Source organism: Nyctereutes procyonoides, unplaced genomic scaffold, assembly GCF_905146905.1.
Source record: "Nyctereutes procyonoides isolate TBG_1078 unplaced genomic scaffold, NYPRO_anot_genome, whole genome shotgun sequence".
Classification (NCBI taxonomy): domain Eukaryota; kingdom Metazoa; phylum Chordata; class Mammalia; order Carnivora; family Canidae; genus Nyctereutes; species Nyctereutes procyonoides.
This window is the reverse complement of record NW_026575049.1, coordinates 68991915-69008431: the sequence shown is the minus strand read 5'-3', so window position 1 is coordinate 69008431 and position 16517 is coordinate 68991915. Positions and strand designations below refer to the sequence as shown.

General features: G+C 53.0%; 1 protein-coding gene across 1 annotated transcript in view; it reads right to left on the bottom strand.

The window, feature by feature from the left end:
* Positions 1 to 16517, bottom strand: part of ANTXR1 (ANTXR cell adhesion molecule 1) — a 197835-nt gene that overhangs the window by 37183 nt on the left and 144135 nt on the right. The window contains exons 15-17 of the mRNA XM_055328273.1: positions 15251 to 15346; positions 14553 to 14720; positions 5847 to 5927 (exon numbers count right to left, since the gene is read on the bottom strand). Coding sequence (XP_055184248.1) covers positions 5847 to 5927; positions 14553 to 14720; positions 15251 to 15346 — 345 coding nt within the window. The remainder of the gene's footprint in view (positions 1 to 5846; positions 5928 to 14552; positions 14721 to 15250; positions 15347 to 16517) is intronic.

Genomic DNA, 16517 nt, shown 5'->3' with positions numbered 1-16517 from the left:
CTGAGCTGCCCGTGATCGCCCTTCCGCTGCCCTGACTGCGTCTGTCCGGTGTCCCGTGTCACCTCCCGCAGAGCCCCTCGTGGCCCCCAGCGGCCCTTGCTGTCCGAGCGGATTCCTGAACCGAGCCAACGGAGGCAGCCCTTGCCTGTGCTCTGCTCCTTTGACATTCGCCAACCCGTGTCGTCGGAACAGGGGGGTTTACCGGAGACACGGTGAAGCGAATTCGGGGGAAAACTGCAGGTAGGAGTTTCAAAGGCAAAAGGCTTCTCTGTGAACTGGAAATTACTAGTAAGAACTGCAGGGTCGGGGCGCCCGGCGGGCCCGGCGGTGGAGCGCGCGACTCTTGAGATCGGGGTGGTGAGCTCGAGCCTCACGTCGGGTGTAGGGAGGACTTGATAAAATCTCTCAAAAAACCCCAAAGGAGGGATCCCTGGGTGGCTCAGCAGTTTGGCGCCTGCCATTGGCCCAGGGCGTGATCCTGGGGTCCCGGGATAGAGTCCCACGTTGGGTTCCCTGCATGGAGCCTGCTTCTCCCTCTGCCTGTGTCTCTGCCTCTCTCTCTCTCTCTCTGTGTCTCTCATGAATAAATAAAAAAATTTTTTATAAAATCTTAAAAAAAAAAAAACAAACCCAATGGACTGCAGAATTGAGGTGAACGTCCCATGGGATGTCAACCAACCTTTCTACTCTGGATGCCCACGCTGTCCATTTCCCCAGATCGTCCCCGAAACCTGACGTGTGCCGGCGCATAAGCAGCTCTCGCTCGGTTCTGCAACGGGCAGTTCGACAGGGACACTTAGTCCTCCGGCCCCTGGTACCTCCCCGTCCGGGCGCCGTGCCCTCCCTTCTTGGTCTGGCCCACCTCTTCATTCCCTGGGGCGGCAGCGCGACCGAGAGCCGGGAGCCGCAGCCACTCAGGGGGACACGGGTCCTGTGACGTCCCCGGCAGCGCGTCCCCGGGGAAGGTAACCACCGCCCAAGCCTCAGTTTCTGCTCCGTAACAAGAGGTCGCCGTCATTCCCGACCTGCCGTGACCGCCGTGTGCTTCCGTGACCACCGGCCTCCAAGCCCTGCGTCCACCCCGGAGGCCAAGCCGCAGTCCGTTCTCCTGGGCATCGTGGGCGCGCGGCCCCCAGGTGGGTCCTGGGGAGCCCGACAGGTGTGGGACGCGAGAGTGTCTGGGGGCAGGCGCACGGGAGAGAGGGAGCAGGACAGAGGTGGTGCCGCAGGGACAGTGGGCGCAGAGGGGGGGACGAGCCGGGCACAGCCGCGCCCGCCCGAGCTGCGCCCAGGAGCCCGTGAGCCGGGGCCTCACCTGCTGTCAAAGCCCGGCTGCCAGGCTGGTGGCGGCCTCAGCCTGGGGGTGGGGGGTGGGGGGGTGGAGGGGGGCCGGGGCCTGAGGGACCTGCCTCAGCCTCAGAGGGCCTCAGCCACCTCCGGACAGGCTGTCGCAGCCCTGGGGCCGAGCCGGGGGCCCATCCAGGCCGCTTCCTGCGGCTCTTCCTGGGATTGCACCAGGCCCCGCCTCGCAAAACAAGCTCAGACTGTGCCTTAGGCTATTTTTTTTTCTTTGTTCTTGCTGATAGTAATGGAATGTACGGCCTCCCGGCCTCCCCGAGCTGAAAACAGACAAGACTTCCAATTCTAGTGGGTCCCTCCCAGGGCACGTGAGGGGGGATGGCTCCCGCGGCCGAGGTAAAAACAACCGGGGTTGGGGGGTGGGGGTGGGGGGGACTGGCCAGTGCATTGATTGAACTGCACCCAGGAGAAACCATGAGGCGGAGCTGCAGCTGCTCTTTGCCACCCTTCCCCCGGGAGTCACTGCAAGACAGCAGCCCGAGTCCACGTGGACCATCCTCCCGGGGGGAGCCCGCGCAGATGGTGGCCGTGCGTTTCCCGCGTGCCCGGCGGACGTGGGCCCGGGGCTTCTGGAGGCGTGTGCACGGCTGCCCTCACACGGATGGAGAAGGAGAAGGAAGGAGAAGGTGCCGACTCGGATGAAAAACAGGGAACTGGAGCCCAGCACCAGTTCTTAACCCTGTTGCCATTAGAACCATCTGGGGAGCTTCTAAAATCCCAGTGTCCAGACCTCATCATCTCAGATCAGTAAAATAGAACCTATGGGGTGGGATTCTGGGGTCAGTGGTTTTTTTTTTTTTTTTTTTTTTTTTTTTTTTTTTTTAAGATTTCTTTCTTTCTTTTAGGGAGAAGGAGTGAGTGCGGCCAGGGAGAGGGGCAGAGGGAGGAAGGGAGAGAACGTTCAGCGCACTCCCTGCGGCGCGTGGGGCCTGCTGCGGGGCTTGATCCCACTGCCCTGAGATCATGACCTGAGCCAAAACCAAGAGTCCGAGGCTCCGTCGATGGGGCCCCCCCGGGCGCTCCCCCGCCCCACGTCGGGGTTTTAAAGCTCCTCAGGTGATCACAAGGTGCCACCAGGCTGAAAGCCACTGGGTTCCAAGGACCCTGATCTCTGAAGTTCCCTTATATCCCTGTGTTTGCAATTAGGGGAGTCTTTCCAAATCAAGCTATTTGGGGGGGGGGGGGCTTTTTCCCGGTCTCTGCAAGTGTGAAGCCCCAGAGCGATAGGCTGAGGCAGGTGTTCTAGAAAGAGTGCAGCACAGCTCTCCACTGGAAGCGGGGGGATGGCTTCAGCAAAGAACTTAGTGAGCTTGTCATGTTTTAGGATCACGCGTGTTGCTGGTTTGCTGCCTAAACGGCTTCTGCGGGCACTTTGCTTGTACGTAGGCCCAGGGCCTTGCTGGTGGGCACCTGGGAACTGTAGGACGGTGAGGCCACCCTAGGAAGAGAAGGGAAGATGGGTGGCAGCAGACCCAAGAGCTCCTGGCTCCCCTGTGGCCCTGCTCCCGGTCCCCCCGACGGGAGCTCGGACAGCTCCGAGGCCGAGGGTGCCAGGCCCAGGGACGGGGTGGACACAGGCTCGGGATCCCCAGCCCTCAACTCTGGCGGAGGCTGGAGGCTCTCAGCCCGTGGGCTCTGTTGGTGGCCCCGCGTGCGTCTGCATGGCTGGGGCGGGTTAACCGTGGGGCGGATGGGGCGGACGGGATCGGGGAAGGACTGCCAGGCTTCTGTGAGCGCCACATGGGTTTGAAACAATTCAGAACGCAACTGAGAATGCAATTAGGTGATTTTTGTTTTTGTTTTTGTTTTAAAGGAAGAATTCAGAACCTGTGACTCTTGTTCACGAGCACATGCCGGGATGTAGTCATTTTCAGTTTATGGAAAATGTGGTCAGCCCCATAAATCAGTGCTGAGGAATTCTTACAGAGTCATCACCGAGCAAGTGATGCGGATCTGTCGCGAGTCTCCCGGATTATGCAAAACAAAAAAGAATAAGCACGTGGACCAAGCTACCACAGAGTCGTCCCTCCCCTGGAACTCCTTCCCGGTTACCGCGGGGCAGCCTCGAACCCCCTTCCCACCTGCTCTGTGACCTTTCTCCTGAAGCTCCACGCAGACATCAAGGTGCCTGCGGCCATCGTCACGACTACAAGGACACGATGCCCTGCATCACTTTCTCCCTGTGCCTTAAAACTATCAGGATTTCTATAAGGAAAGCCCATTTACACGCAGGCCAGACCATCCGTTAGGGACAGGGCTGAGACTACGGCCAAATACATCCTAGTGCTTAGGCCTTCTGTCCTTCAAATCTATTATTTTGTGCGATTGGAGAATGACAACTCAGGGGGGTACTGTGTTTCTCAAAAGTGTGGAGACCATCTTCAACTTTGGTTCAAAACCAGTAGGTTAAGAGATTCGGTTTAGGTGGGATTCATTAGAGGACCCTCCATCGGTTTGCATTCCACTGTGGTTGCATTTTTTTTTTTTTTAAGATCTTACTTATTTATTCATAGAGACAGAGAGAGAGAGAGAGAGAGAGAGGCAGAGACACAGGCAGAGGGAGAAGCAGGCTCCATGCAGGGAACCCGACGTGGGACTCGATCCCGGGTCTCCAGGATCACGCCCTGGGCTGAAGGCGGCGCTAAACCGCTGAGCCATCCGGGCTGCCCATTGTGCCCCATTGTGGTTGCATTTAACCCGTTAGCTGTTTCACGCCAGCGGGTGCTGCTTCTGGGGTCTTACCCACGATAACCTCCCCTATGACTACTCAGGTTGACTCAGCTTATGAACTGGTTTCTGCCAATCTGCCAAGCTGGATTAACAAATCACTAGCGGAGAGGTTTCTCAGGTGCCCTGAAGAACATGGGCCTGCATACTTGACCAACATATCACGTCACGAGAAAATAGTACCGCCGAACCTGAGTTGAGGTATCTCACTGTTTTGTTTTTTTTTTCAATGTTTGATGAGTCTCATGCACACTTAAAAAAAAAAAAAACTTTTCTTAATTTCCCACAGAAACCAGATGTATAAAGCCAAATACCACCCCGAGGACAAACTTTATGGCCCAGGCTCATTTCTGTTAACGGGAGAGCCCGTACTTTACAATTTGCTATCACAGTGCGTTCTTATTGACGTTTACAGACAAAACACAAATCCCACATCCCAGAGGGGCCAAGTCAGCCCCGCACTTGTATGGCCTGGTTGTTGTCACGTCATACTTGCCTGCTGCCCCTGCCACAAGCGGGGGGCAGGGACAGCTAATCGTACAAGCTATGAAACTTTAGACCAAATCCCCTTGGCCAACCCCCCCCCCCCCCCCGCTAATTGAGCGCGAAGGAAGAGGGGCCTGCCTAATACACGGTGCTTTTCTGTTGTATGAGTTGTGCTGGGTTGAAGAGTGAGCAGGGCCAACAAGTGGGTATCCCTGATGCACGTCCACTGCAATGTGCTCTGAACTTCGGCATCAACCCTTGACACACAGCAGAAGAGCACAAAGTCCATAACCACCATCATCTTTGCCATTGACCAAGCATCGCTGCGCGTTCACCCCTGGGCCGAGCCCTTGACAGACATTACCTTCTCCAACCAGCCCAAGCCTGACCTACCTCATAAAGATGAAGTTCAGAGAGGTTCAGTAACTTGCCTGGGGTTTTCCCACCAAGAAGGAAGTTCTCTGCCTGAAGTGAAACGAGTTCCAAACCAGGCGCCCGTGTTTTGCTTGTGGGTTAATATGCCCGACTCCCAGAGAAGTGGATGGACGATGCCGTTGGCTGGGAGTTCAGGGAGCACTTGGTCCCAAGCTTTGTTTTGTAAAATTTAGGGAAGAGAGACCAGCTCTTGCAAGAAGACAGAGCAATAGCGTGATGTCGGCGGAACTGGAGTTGTTTCCAGCATTGATGCCGTGTACGTGGAACCAGTTATCAGCTTCTCTTGTCCTCCATTTCCTCACTGACAGAATGAAGAGGGGCCAGATGGTTTCCAAGGGTCTCTGCTGGCTCCTCCCTTTCCGCCTCCTCTTAGTTGGAGACACCCCAAGCTTGGCCCTGACCATGTTGGGGCAAATCCTCACCAGGGCAGAAGGCCCTCCTGAGGTCTTGAACCAGTTGGGCCCAATAGCTACCAGAAGACGGTGAGAGTTTTCTGTGGCCCCCATTTCCCCGCTCCATCTTGTGGCCCTGGGATCTTGTTGGTCACCACTGGCCACTGCTGCTGCAGAGGCAAAAGCCAGCCCTACCTCTTCCACTCACTGTACCTACAGATGAAGAAGCTCAAGTCCTAGCAGGTTTAACTCAATGTATTTCTGTCAAAATCCTTCCCAGAAAAAACAAGTCAACGCTCAAGGTCTCATAGATACCAGAATTTTGAAAATTAGTGTCTGATTTCTCACAACATAAAACAGTAGCTAGATATATCTGAGTTATTCTAGTTCAGCAAGGTCAGAAGGACAGAGAAAAACAGTGTGTGTGACATCATGAATGAATCCTACCGTGTCTCCTGGCTGTGGACGCATCACAGACACACGATCATATCCCTTCCTTAGTAGGACCCACAAAGCATCCAGTTTTCCCTGAAAAGAACAAAAACAACAAACGCAACGAGATTACAAATGAAACCAGAGCAGTGGCCAGCACAGACATGTAGAACTTTCCATGCTTCTTCAGTCATGTGAACAGCATACACTAGCAATGTGGTTGTAACAGGCTAAGTGACTCTCCAGGCTCTGAGCTCACAATGCGGGCTGCAGGAGCCTGGGGGGAGAAGAGACACATAACAGAGGGCCCTGATGCTCATGCAGGGGACACTGGAGACTTTGGGGCAGCCCCAGATTTGCAAACACAGAGAAGCTCTTTCATGTTCAAAAACCTTTTGCTTTTTACCATTTCTGGATATATCCCCACACCACAAATCTACCTCTTCAACTTTCATCAAAGTTTCTTCTTTCCACTTAATGCCCAGAGTTCACCAAAGCAACAATGATGACAAATTCAGGAAAATGACTAGATAGAAATGTTGACAGAGCAAGACCAATGAGAGGCCCTGGGGATGCAGATCCCTGGCTCTCCCCTTGGCTCACTCAGCACCTACGACTTGCTCGGGAATCCCAGGCTCAAGGGACAGATTACAAACATCGTGGATTGCCCCAAATCACAACCCCTTTGGAACTGTAGAAATGGGTTGAATCTGAGAAGAGTGAGCCTTATATTCCCTTTCACTATTATTTATGTAAGGGAAGGGAGAAGAGATGTGTGGGAAATATCAGAAAAGGAGACAGAACATGAAGACTCCTAACTCTGGGAAACGAACTAGGGGTGGTGGAAGGGGAGGAGGGCGGGGAGTGGGGGGGACTGGGTGACGGGCACTGAGGGGGGCACTTGACGGGATGAGCACTGGGTGTTATTCTGTATGTTAGCAAATTGAACACCAATAAAAAATTAATTTATTAAAAAAAAAAAAGAAGAAGAGTGAGCCCTGAGTGTGGGATGAAGGCAGTCCAATGCCTCTGGCCATTCTTGTTCCCTAGCTAGGCTGAGTGAGGCTGAGTTCTCCTGCTGCAAATACTAAAGGGAAACAATGACCTTTATTTAGCTTTGCTCTATTAACCCTTAACATGCCACCTTCCATGACAAAAAGGATTTGGCAAATGTGATTAAGGTAAGGATCTTGAGGTGGGGAGATTATCCTGGATTGTGCAGGCGGACCCAATGGAACCATGTGGAGCCTTAACAGAGGGAGGCAAGAGGGTCAGAGTCGGAGAAGTTGTGCCAACAGAGTGATACCGTGTGAAAAAGGTTCAGCTCACGGTTGGAGAGGGGTGAGGGGGGCCTCAAAACCAATGAGTGTGGGCAGCCTCTAGACTCAGGAAAAGACGAGATGGATTCTCTCCCAGAGCCTCTAAAAGAGGTGCAGCCCTGGCCTCGCCTTGATTTTAGGCGAGATCTTTTTTGGGCTTCTAACCTCCAGAACTATAAAATAATAAATTGTGTTAAGTCACTAACTTAGTGGTAGTTTGTTATAGCAGCAATAGGAGACCGATACAGCCCTTATTAATCCCTGACGTATTCTTTTTATTTTTTAAAAGATTTTATCTATTTATTCATGAGACACCCACACCCACACACACACACAGAGGCAGAGACACAGGCAGAGGGCGAAGCAGGCTTCCTATTGGGACCCTGATGTGGGACTCGATCCAGGGACCCCGGGGTCACGGCCTGAGCCAAAGGGAGATGCTCCAGCGCTGAGCCCCCCAGGGGCCCTAATCCCTGATGTAAACATATTCTATGTCTATTTGCCTCTGGTCTGTCTCTGCCAACGGGAATGTCAACTCCGTGAAAGCAGAGGGGTCACCGGGTTGGTCAGCTGCTGTATGCCCAGCCCCAGGAGAGCATCTGGTGCTCAGTAAATACTGGCTGGATGAATGAATGACTCCTCAGTGCTGGGCCAGGTGCTTTCACAAGTGTCTTCTGCCAAAGTCCAAAAGGATTATGGCGAAGAAACAGAAGGTCAGACTAACAACTCAGTCGCCCAAGGCACAGAGCGTGGAAATTGGAGAGGTGCGAATGGACCCCATGGCCCTGTGATTCCAAAGCTCACACGCTTTCTATTACACCACTGTAGATTCTTCTTCGTGCACATCTTCGGGCTGGAGACCTTGCACTTAGGTCCTTTAGGGACAGGGTCTCTAAATTATCGGTTGCAACTCTTCAAGCCCTCATGGAACAATTTTGTGTACTAGGACCAGAATTTTTAAGAAATAAAATAGGGAAGAAAATACTTGAGTCACTTGCACATGGAGAAGATGACTATTATTTTGTGACAAATCTGTATCAGTGAAACGGGTAGGAGTATGTGCACGGGTGGGTGTTTGTGTGCACACCCAACACGCTCATGGGTATATACTGGGCCAAACTATACTTCCTCCTGGGGTGTCCGTGAGGCACGTTTGAAGGCAATCAGCCGGGAGAGGTCTCTCCAGGATGGTGCCGAAAGGCTGGGGAAGTCCGGAGACCTCAAGTCGCTTGACACAGAACATCTTCGCGGAAGCATCATCTTGAAGACTTCATGTCCTGGAGTTGTTTTCTGGTGGGTTGTCTTCAAATACGAAAAAGCCTGCTCCCGAGCCTCTGTCAACTGTTGCTCAAGTTCTTGTGGGCTAAGCTTTGTCTTGCTAAGTGTAATGTTTCTCATCTCTTTTGGCAAAGTACTTACGACAGCCTCTAAAAATATTTTGAAATGACTTTAGAAAGCTGGATGGGACTGCTGCGGGGTTCAGCATGGTTTTCCACATCAAACCATTTCAATCATCAGTTAGATGTTTTCCTTTAAGGCTCTTTGGGACGAGCATTTATATTTCAGGATAAAACCAGGTGGGTTTCCTGGACGAATGCCTCTTTTCTTTTCCTAGTTTGGGGGACGCCCAGAATGTGTCCTTGCAATCAGCCCACCCACAGCGTTCTCTGCGCTAAGCGCTCAACTGCTTCACAAACGAGGAGCAGTAAGATGGGGCTGAAAGAATATTTGCAGACATTTAAAGCTAAAACTACATGCAGAGTCAAAGAGCAGAGACCACCTCGATGTGTAACACCGTGAGAATCGGGACCGGGGCCGGTTTCCTGGAGGCCGCACGTCTGGGTGTGACACTGCGGCCCCAAGCGACACTCCAGACCACCTGCATTTGTACTCTGGGCCTGTCCCCTGCCCCTCCCGGGTCTGCGGCCTCGGCCAAGCTGGCTCGTCTCCCTAAGCCTCCCCTTTCCCATCTTCAGAGTGGACCACCAGGCTGCCATCTACCCCGTAGGCTGGTTATAAGGCCTACAATCAGGTATCGGGGGTAGATACTCGTCTCACTGGAAGGATTTGTTAAATGTTATTTATGATCACGGGGAAGTCATTAAAATGATCATCAGGGAGGCTGTGTAGAAAGGTGGAAACGACCAGAATACGGAGTGTAAGAACCCAATAATGTGAACCTTACCCATCCTCAGTCCTGTGCTCCTCCAGCCCCCTCCCTCTTCCCCCAGCCCCTCATATTCAAGTTCAACCATGTCTTGTGGACATTGTCTCTGTCACAGCTTCTCGTCCTTCCTGCCCCACCGCCTCCACGGCTGCTGCCTAGGCCCAGGCCCTCACTCCCTGTCACTCATCCTGTCAACAGTTCCCTGGTTGGTCTTTTGCCTCCAGGCTCCCAGTCCCATCTCCTTTTTGATTAATAACTGATTTCATCGCTAGTTCAAATCGATGCTTTTTGCAGTTAATAAAATAAACCAAGAGGCATCTTACTAGCAAGTTACCTAACCTCTCAGTGCCTTAGCTTGCCATTTGCAAATGGGAGTAGTAGGCGTCTCTGCTTTTGGGGATTGATGTGAGAAACAAAGGGGCGAGTGCAGGGAAGCCCTTGGAACCGTGTCCGGTTTGCAGTGTGCGTCTCACTCGAGTGCTTCCCCCGGAGGAGCTGCTATCACTGGGCGGCTCTGGCCCAGGTGAGGCCATACTTTCAGGGTTCTGAGTCGCAGGGGCCCCACAGATGAGCCCAAAATCCCACGTCTGTGGCCTAGGAAACAATCTGGGTAATTGCCCCTCCGGACACCTCCCTCTGCTCCCGCAGCAGGTGACGCTTTATGCAAGAGCTGGAGTTCAGTTATAGGAGAAGTGTGTTTATAACCAAGAAGAGGATGATTTTTTATCTCTGAGGTCAAGAAGAGGTGCATAACGATGGCTGGTGGAGCCTTTATTTTCCTGAATGCAGGCAGAAGCCTGTCATCAAGACAGCAGCTAGCGAGGTTATTAATAATATCCCTTAGGGGTGGGAAAAGCCTTAGGGGACTTTCCTGACCAGTCCCTGGGCTTCACCCCAAGTCTGGGAGGAAGGGGCCTTTGAGCTTATCTCAGATTCGAGTGTCCATCATGTGTGGGCCTCCCCATAGGATGCATTTCGAGACACTGGTCCCTCCCCCTCCCCGGGAGAACTGCCCAACCGTTGCCGGGAAGCGGAAACAAACACGTCCCCGTCAGCCTCAGGACCCGTGTCCGACGACAGGCGCTGACACTCAGGCACAGATTTCTTTCATCTCAGGTGGACACATCTTGACTAAAACATGAGACATTTACCAATTCCAGGTTCCCGAAGCACACCTCGGGCTCCGACCACCTAATCCACGAGGGTGGGCAAACGGGAGTTCCAGGTCAGCTCGTTTTTTGTTTTTTTTTTTTTCTCCTTCCTAAACAATAAGACAGGGCCGGGAATGTCTATGTGGCATCCTGGTGCCTGGGGTTTGTGGCCGATCTTCCTTTTCTCTCATTTTTAGAATTTTGGTCGGGCAACAGCTGTGTCGCCTCTGCGGGTCTGTCTGCCTTAGCTGCTTGGAAGTTAGTCAGAGGTAGAGAATCTGAGGGTAGCGCAACGACAGGCCCGTCGCAGACCAACCCCGGAACTTTTACACCTTAGAATACGGGGTGAATATTGTGACCCATGCTTCTCCTCAAGAGAAATAAATGAATAATGTTGGAAACACGGACACACACACCCACCCACCCACACACTCACAGACATTCACCAAGATGCTTTGTGTTTTGCTCTTTTTTTTTTTTTTTTTTTAGTTTCGGGCTTTGTTTAAAAAAAAGTTTGGAGCTATTATAAAAAGTAGCCAGAGAGGGACAAAAAAAAGTCTGTTGGACTTCAACAGCCCATCTGACAACACTTAAGTCTCTGGTGCGTCTTCCTGGGCTACGTAGAGTCCGTCATGTGCAGTTTCATGACCAAACGCTGCTTGGTTACGAGGTCAAGGTGCTTTGAGGCCAGGGATGAAGCTGGCCTGCCAGCGAAAGAAGAGGACAGAAGACCACCCCCTTCCAGGCCCCGCGAGGAGTACGGGCTGACTCTGCCCCTTCACCGTCTGGCTCTCTTGCCAAGAGCAGCCGGGCTGCTTGGCCGTCCCAGGTCTGGCTTTTGTCCTTCGGCTGTCATTCCTGTCATTTCCAGTCATGTGGAGGAGCTACTGGAAAGGGAGAAAATGGTTTCTCTATAAAGGCTGCAAGCCTTCCAGCAAGCCTGACAACAGTCCTGGTTTTGATCTATCTGGAGGCCATGTAGCTGGGCATTACTTAACTTGCCTGAAATGGTCAGTCCGAATTTAATGAGAAGCATGGGGTGCTGTAAATCCAGGGGGTGAAAACCAAGCAAAGGAAAAATGAAGGCCAAATATCGGAAAATTTCCTGGTCATGAGCCTGGAATGAGGAGAGGGTGAGGTGTGGTTGCTGTGGTCAGTGCCCTGACTTAGACTGGGGAGCGGTGGAGAGAAGCCCATGGTGGACTTCTCCCATGAGTCCCCACTGGGCTTGCTTAGCAAATGCGCTCACCTGCTTCACCGCTCCCCACATCCAGTTCAGGAAACGCATGCGAAAAGCGAGTCAGGTGCGATACATTTAAAGATGTCTATGGTTCTGACCACTTCCATTGGGGGCAACAAAGAGTCTCCCCAGTATCCCTTAAAAGTCTGGCACTAGTGGGAGGCTTCTCCCTATTTACGGCGGGGCAGAGGGTAGACTGGTCGTGCTCCATGACCTGCCGGCCCCCATCCACTCCCGGCCTTCCTCTGCCTTCCCAGCTCTCTGTCCAGCAGCCGGACGGCCTACGGATAACACCACCTGGCTTTCCTTTGGTTTGGCCAACAGGTGGTACCAGACGGCCCTGAGGCAAGACAGGGGAGAGGTGGGGGCATTCATTCCTTCTGTTCCCTCCCTGAGACCCTGCCTTCTCCAGCGGCTGCATTCTGATAGGACAGAGACCTGCAAACGTTTTCTGTAAAGGTCCAAAAGGTAGATATTCTAGGCTTTGTAGCTTTGTAGCTCTAGAGGCAAACTCTGGAATAGTATGGGGAACTTACAGAACCATTTAAAAAGGAGAAAAACCAGTCTTAGTTTGTGGGTCGCATAAAAACAGGTGGCAGGGCAGGCTTAGATGGCTGGTTCCCTCTCTATGGCCACAGCTCCCACTGGGTGGCCTCTCCTGGCCCCTGGCTCCAATGGCACCATCTCCCCTCCTGGTCCCCTAGGCCTGAGGGTGCAAGAGCTCCCACTGCCACCTGGCTGTCTCTGTGAGTTCCCACTTCACATTAATCCAGCGGTCGTGTCTGAGGGGACAACGGGCTGTGAACGCTCACGTGGGTCTGCTTGCGGAGACCTCTGGCACATGGCTGGGGTCATGGTCACGGTCTCTTGGCCAGGTGCCAAGGTTCCCGCCCTCGGGGACCCTCCTACAGAAGCCTGGCTGGGACCTGTGGTGACAGTGTCCTCACGGGGCTTGTTCAATCCCAGCCTGCTGGGCCCCACCCCCAAAGTTGTTGATATAGTAGCTCTGGGTTGGGCCTGAGAATGTGCATTTCCAGCAAGTTCCTGGGGGAGGCCGATGCTGCTGGTCCAGGGACCACACGATGAGAACCAGCAGCTCAACACAGTGACGAGGGCGGAGGCCCAAGAGCAGGGGCTGTGTGTGTGTGTGTGGGGGAGAGTAAATGGAGGCAACACAGGGCTATGGCTTAGGGAGTCTGGATGTTAAAAAAAGGGGCGCTGGGGGGAAAAGGAGCTCCCCAGATGAGGAAAAGTAAGCACGTGGTGACAGCCTGTGTGCCTTTGAAAGCCTTCTGTGAGGCTCTAAGGCATTAGGCCTGGGAACCTGCATTTTGAAAGCTCTCAGGGTACTGCTGATACTCATCCAGGCTGGAGAACCTGGGTGCGGAGTATCTGGCAGGTCCCAGCACGTCCTAGGTGTGCCACAAATCCTCGCTTTGAATGGATACCAGTTCCAAGTGTTTTTAGATTCCTAAATCTGGTCGTTCGTCCCCCTATTTATTTCATAAAACTCGGTCCTAAGCCACCAGTTCGTAGAGGAATAACATGCTCTCTCGAGCAGAAATTGGATTCCTCAGACAGAATTAACGTTCTTTCAGAATCCAAGATTACAGGAATGACAACCTGGCTGTCACCAAGTATGTCGTGGGTTAGTCACAAGGTACAGATTCCTAAAAACGACACAATAGAAAATTCCCTTTCTTGTCCATCTCGGAGCCTCTGCTTGGCTCCTTCCTGTCTGCACACACACGCACGCCACTGCATGTTGAGCATGAGAAAATAATTAGATGCAAACAGCTGTTAGGCAAGCGAGCAACGTTTCGCCCACATCTTTCCAGAGTTCAAGCCATCGCCTGGAGGGGGCGGGGCGGCGGGGAGGGACCTATCTCAAAAAAGAATCTCCTTGCTTTAAACACAGCAAACCGAAGGTGAAAACACCCCGCAGTTAGTGTGAGCATGAGCTAGCCAGCTTGGCCGAGAAGGGGCGACTACCAAGGACGCCTCTCTCCATTGTTTCATACGGTTATTTCCTTTAATTTCATAGGACAAGGGCTGCTCTAAGGTTAGCACGTAACGTAGTGAATGATGAATGTTATTTTTGCTCTCGTTGGCAGAGGGGGAAAGCCATGTGGGTGCACGGGGGCACGTGCGTGGTGGGAGCTGGCCCTTCCATGGGGTCTTCCACTGGGGCCTTGCAATGGGCCCAGTTTCTGTCTGCAGTGTAGAAGCAGAGGAAGATCAAGAGGAAGAGGAAAGAAGCCTTCAGGCAGCATTACTTACCCTCTGTGGCTCACGGACACTTTCTAATAAGCCTAAGAGGTTTAAGTTTTGGAGCTGTAGGGGGCAAGAGAGACAGTGGAGGAAAAAAGGGGTTTTGCTCATGACTGGGAGAGCGAGTGTGAGCTCCATGGCCAGTGCCTGACACACGGGCAGGAGGTTTCGATAAAGGGAATGGGCTCGTGTCGCGGCAAGAGGGAGAGGGATAAGGCCTCCAGGGGAAGCTGCCACTTTGGTTAGGGAGTGGGCCTGCCTACCGAGCACGTGGGGAGGTGTCACAGAGACGCGTGGCCGTCTTCCGGGGTCACTACCCCGGTCTCCCCACTCACCGTCCCCTTGCATGCCGCTAGGTTGCCATGGTGATTTTAAACAGCCTACTCTCAACATTGATACTGTGGGAACGGAGAGAGTAAGTACCTGTTCTCAGAGGTCCGTGATTTTAGAAATGTGTTCCTTTGTGATAATCTGGAATTTCGTTTGGTATCTCATCACGTCGAGAGTCTGATTCTTACTATGGAAGTGTTTTATCCGGCGTGATGATGGATTTCTGGGTAGAAACAGGCATACCTTGATCGGGGAGTACCACTTCCGGGGTGAAGAGGGCCGTCGCAGGTTGTTGTTGAGGTTTCGAGGTTCGGGGAATTCGTATTCCTGCTCCGGCATCTTGACTCTGGCATTCTTTGCCTTTTCCAACTTAGCGCCTTCTTCGGTGGAACCCTTTTCTCCCCAACGAACCTAAAATAAACGACGGATAATAAAGCAAAATGAGAAAATAAAGTGTGACAGCCCCGGGGAATGGGCATCGTACATACATGCGTGATGTGTGCTGTGAGTGCTCCCCACTCCCCAATTCCTTTGGGTTTTGAAGGCCAGGGAAGAGGAGGGCATGGAGAAAGGCAAAGGGGAAGGGTTGCAGGGGCAGAGAGAGCAAGCCGGGCAGATGGGCGTCTAGGGGAGGAGCTCTCCAGGCTGCGGGGACAGCACGTGCCAAGGCCCCACAGGCCTGGGTAAGAAAGAACTTGGGATTTCATTCCAGTGAGAGAGGAAACCATCGGGGGGTTTGGGCAGATGAGTTTGAGCAGAACTACTCTGACTCTGTGGTGGGCGACATATGGGGGTGCCCAGTTAACGGGGTATACGTGCCACCTCTCCACCGGATGCCTAATGATCCACATCCCCGTCAGACCTCAGGGGTGAGTCTTCACCAGTTTCACCCGGTTTGCCAGTCCGAAAATAGATGTGAGTACATGCGGCAGTGTTCTCACCTCCATCCTTTTAATGCCTCCAACGCCTCGCCCACCATAGTACGACGCATCGACCGTAGGCCACTTTTTCTTGGGGAGACCATCATCGTCTTCCTCCTGCAGAAAGATCGCCATACATGAAGGAGGCAAAGCACAACTGCTCCATGTCTGCCTCCACTTTGGCAGAGTGGGTGGGAGTCGACTGCCTGGGTTACTCCTCAGAGCTTCTGGGGCCTTCCTTGGGACAAGTCACTGAACCTCTCTGGGCTTATCTCCCTTAACCGTAGAGTGGGGGGTCAAAGCAGAACTACCTGGTTAGGTGGCGGCACAGTCCTGGGGGCCGTTCCCTTGTACATCCCTCCTCTTCTGTCTAATCCCATCTAGAGCTGATGACTTTATATCTTCATCCCCGACTGTTCTGAACCCAAATGTTGACTTGACATTGATGTCTTTGGGGGGGGGGGCTAATAACCATCTCGAGGATCCCACATCGTCATCTTAAACCTGCTCTTCCTATGGTTGTCCCCGCTGCCTGGAGCCACTCTTACATCCTCTCTCCCCCAATGCATCTCAGCTTGCCAGCAAATTCTGTTGACCTTACTTCTGGAAGACCCCAAGTCTCCATCCCCACCCCACCCCACTGGTCCCAAGCCCCCTGCACTTTCTCCAGGAGACTGCAGTAGCGCCCTAACTGTCCTCCCTGTCGTGCTCCTCGCCTCCAGTCTGGTCTTCACAGAGCAGCAGAGGAAACCCCCGAGCCCAGCTCTGCCCAGCAAGCTCGGGCCTTCGCTCGCCTCCCCAGCCTGCTTCCTTAGCACGCTCCGTCCGCCTCCCTGCACTCCAGCCTGCTTGCCCCACTCTCTTCCCTCAAAGACTGAGCATATTCCTGTCTTGAGGACTGTGAACAAGCTCTCCCAGGAATGCTGTCCCCTTGCCCTTCTCCTAGCTGGCTCCTTCCTATGGCTCCTCAGAGGCCTTCCCTGGACTACGTCCTTCTGAAGTAGCCCCAGTCTCTTCATCCCATCAATCTGTTTCAGTTTCCATAATGGATCCCACCATGGCCTCATATTTATTTACTGTTGGTCTGTCCAGGCTGGAATGTAAGTTCCATGGAAGCTTCTGTTTATTTGTCCTGTTTACCATCGCATTTTTAGCCTTTCGAACGGCACCTAGCATACGGGAGGTACCCAAGAATTATCTGTTGAGTTTACAAACAAATGAAATGAAACCATTCAAATAGAGCAGTTAACTCAGTGTCTGCAACTTATGGCTCAGTGACGGGAAGTTG